This window comes from Chrysochloris asiatica, unplaced genomic scaffold (genome assembly GCF_000296735.1).
Source record: "Chrysochloris asiatica unplaced genomic scaffold, ChrAsi1.0 scaffold00288, whole genome shotgun sequence".
Taxonomy (NCBI): domain Eukaryota; kingdom Metazoa; phylum Chordata; class Mammalia; order Afrosoricida; family Chrysochloridae; genus Chrysochloris; species Chrysochloris asiatica.
In genome coordinates, this window is record NW_006408806.1 from 1,202,840 (window position 1) to 1,205,555 (window position 2,716).

General features: G+C 35.5%; 1 protein-coding gene across 2 annotated transcripts in view; it reads right to left on the reverse strand.

Moving 5' to 3' along the window:
- Positions 1-2,716, reverse strand: part of SYNPO2 (synaptopodin 2) — a 330,105-nt gene that overhangs the window by 65,474 nt on the left and 261,915 nt on the right. For both annotated transcript variants that reach the window (XM_006874585.1, XM_006874586.1), the window contains exon 2: positions 830-981. In XM_006874585.1, the coding sequence (XP_006874647.1) occupies positions 830-981 (152 nt within the window). The remainder of the gene's footprint in view (positions 1-829; positions 982-2,716) is intronic.

Consider the following 2,716-nt stretch of genomic DNA (forward strand, 5'->3'; position numbering starts at 1 on the left):
CCAGAACAAAACAAAAATAATGGACACATTTTTGTATCCAAGGTTCCCACAGACATCAGTCCGTGGCAGGTCTGCTTGCTCCCCCTGTTGGTCTCGCTGCTTTGTCTCACGCAAGTTGTCGACTCCAGGCTGCTTAGCTCAGTGGGTTCGAAAGCACAAGATTTCTTGCTTCCACTACAAGTTCCACTGATTATAAGCCTTCAAACTTTTAAAATATTCCTATATATGTGGTTCCTCAATGGCATGTCACACTTTTGTGGTTCAGAGTTTTGGAGCTATCTCCTGAACCTGTTTCATTTGGTATTCTGTATTATTGCTGACGAAAATCTTCATTGCACTTCTTCCCTATCAGTCATCAAGCCCTGCCTCCCAGTATAACATTTTAATATTCAAATATTTTAAACTCATCTGTGAAGTTATGATTAGTGATGTTGATCCACCACAAAATCATGACCTATCAAAGAGGTATTTAATATGATCAATATACGAGAAAGGGGGTTTCAAAAAGTTCATGGAAAAATTCCTTTATCTTTCAACTCCATTCTTCTACGAACTTTTCAAAGCTACCTCATAATAACCCTTCTAAGGAAGTAGTTTAAAATATTTTACTAATTTTCAAAGGTGTGCCTGAAACAAAGATTTTTCAAGTTAGTTCTCAACCAAAATTGTTCAACTGATGAGAATTGTTCCCTTTTTGAACATTGTTCTTTGTTGATACTTAACTTTACTGAAAAAGTATCCCCAATTTCTCCATAAATGACAAGTCATGTATGTAACAGAGACTGTCATTGTTTCTATCTACCAAAATAAGAACATATATATTCTGTACCTTTTGATGAGCATTTGGAGAGAGTCTGTTAGGCTTTCCATAAGCTTGATGACTTCAGGGTAGGTGAGGTCTGCACAGGGATTGCCATTGATGGAGACCACTTCATCCCCCTCACAGAGCCCTGACTCAGAGGCTTTGCTCTGGCTGCGAATCTGAGTAGAGTAAAAAAGGAGGCAATGGTTAAAATCACGTAATTTTCAAGAACTGTGTTACCATCTCAGAGAAACTTTTATTTGAGAAAGGTAAATACATCTGTAAACTATAAAATCAGCCCAGCTGTTTTGTTTCTTGTTCAATTGATTTTTATTTATTTATTTTTTTGCATTCTTCTGATTGTAGAAAAAATATTTAAGAGAAAGTTTCAAAAAGTTTGTGGAAAAATAGAATGAAAAGATAATGCAATTTCCTATGACCATTTTGAAGCCCCCATGTATGTATATATATACACACACACACACATACATAAATATTGAACATTTACCATTTCAACACTTTTTTTGCATGTGCAGTTCCATATTTTTTATTTACTTGCTAGTCTATAAGACTATCTTCAACATTTCTCTCTTCCTTCTCACAAACTCAAATACAATTTATTCATTACCATACCTCCAAATTTAATTTGTAATTTTGTAATTACATAGAAAAACAGACTATAGTTAATGAAATAGAATAAAGAAAGAAAGAACAGAGAAAAAGGGAAGATGTTTGATGGTTGAATTGTTTGTAATTAAAATAATGATTTCACATCAGTTGTGAAATTTTATTCCAATTGGAAGATGCCTTCTTCCATAAAAATTAATTTAAAAGTCCCCTCACATTGCTAAGATGAGTAGAACACTGTGCTTGTAAGAAAGAGATATAGGACCAAGTTTAGAAATAAAACTGTAGAGATACTTGAACTGATACAAAACATCCCATTATAATAAGGAAAGCAGATAGCTAGGGTATTAGAGTGTAAACCAGAGAGGGATAAAAAAAGAATCCTTGTCTGAAATGAACTACTCAAGACTTGGGACTAAGCAAATCTTAGCAAAAATGACAGAGAGAGAGAGCTTTGTAAAGAAACACAGCCCTGCTATAATTGCAACATCATTCCAACAGACTGATGTGGAACAATTGGATAAACACCTAGAAGAGGAACTTTAGACTCTGGGAGAAGAGAAAGAATAATGGGAGAAGGCCCCTACCATCTTCTTGTAAGGGATAACTAGAGCTTATATCCCTTAAAAACTATAATCTATATTTATCCTTGAGTCAATTATGATAAATGTTGTGCTTCTATATCCATTCTTTGCCCTACTTTCTTCTAGAAGGATTGGTCTCTACAGAGTTAATCAGCTGGGCTTCTGTGCGTTCTGGCTCCTAGTTGGGTTTGGTCACTGGGAAGCACCAGTAGCAAATCAAAATGAAAGGTCCAGGTAAAAGTTCTCCCCACTGACCTGCTAGACTATGGTTTGCAAACAGCTGTGTTCCTCCATCTACAAAGTCCCAGCTCCTGTTGATCTACTCCTCTCCCATTGCCTTAATTTTTTTTTAGGTTCCAATAACACACACTATCTCCTTGCATCTTTAGGCATTAGGGTAATAAGAGCTTCCTGCTCTGAATCATCCCTTGTTAGTTCCCTTAATGCTGCCTTTAGTCCCTGCATTAAATTATCTTTAATTATTCTTCTGAGCAGGCTATCTATTTCTTGTTGGGACCCTAAGATACAAATGTATATAGATCTCATTTGACAGTGTGAGTTCAATGATTTTTTTTTTTTTTAATGTTTTATTGTGAATTATATGATAGTTTACATGGGAGAACTTTAGTTTTACATTCATTCCATCTTATATCATCTCACTGGCATGGATCCAATGCCCTCCATGCATCATCAACCACCCAAA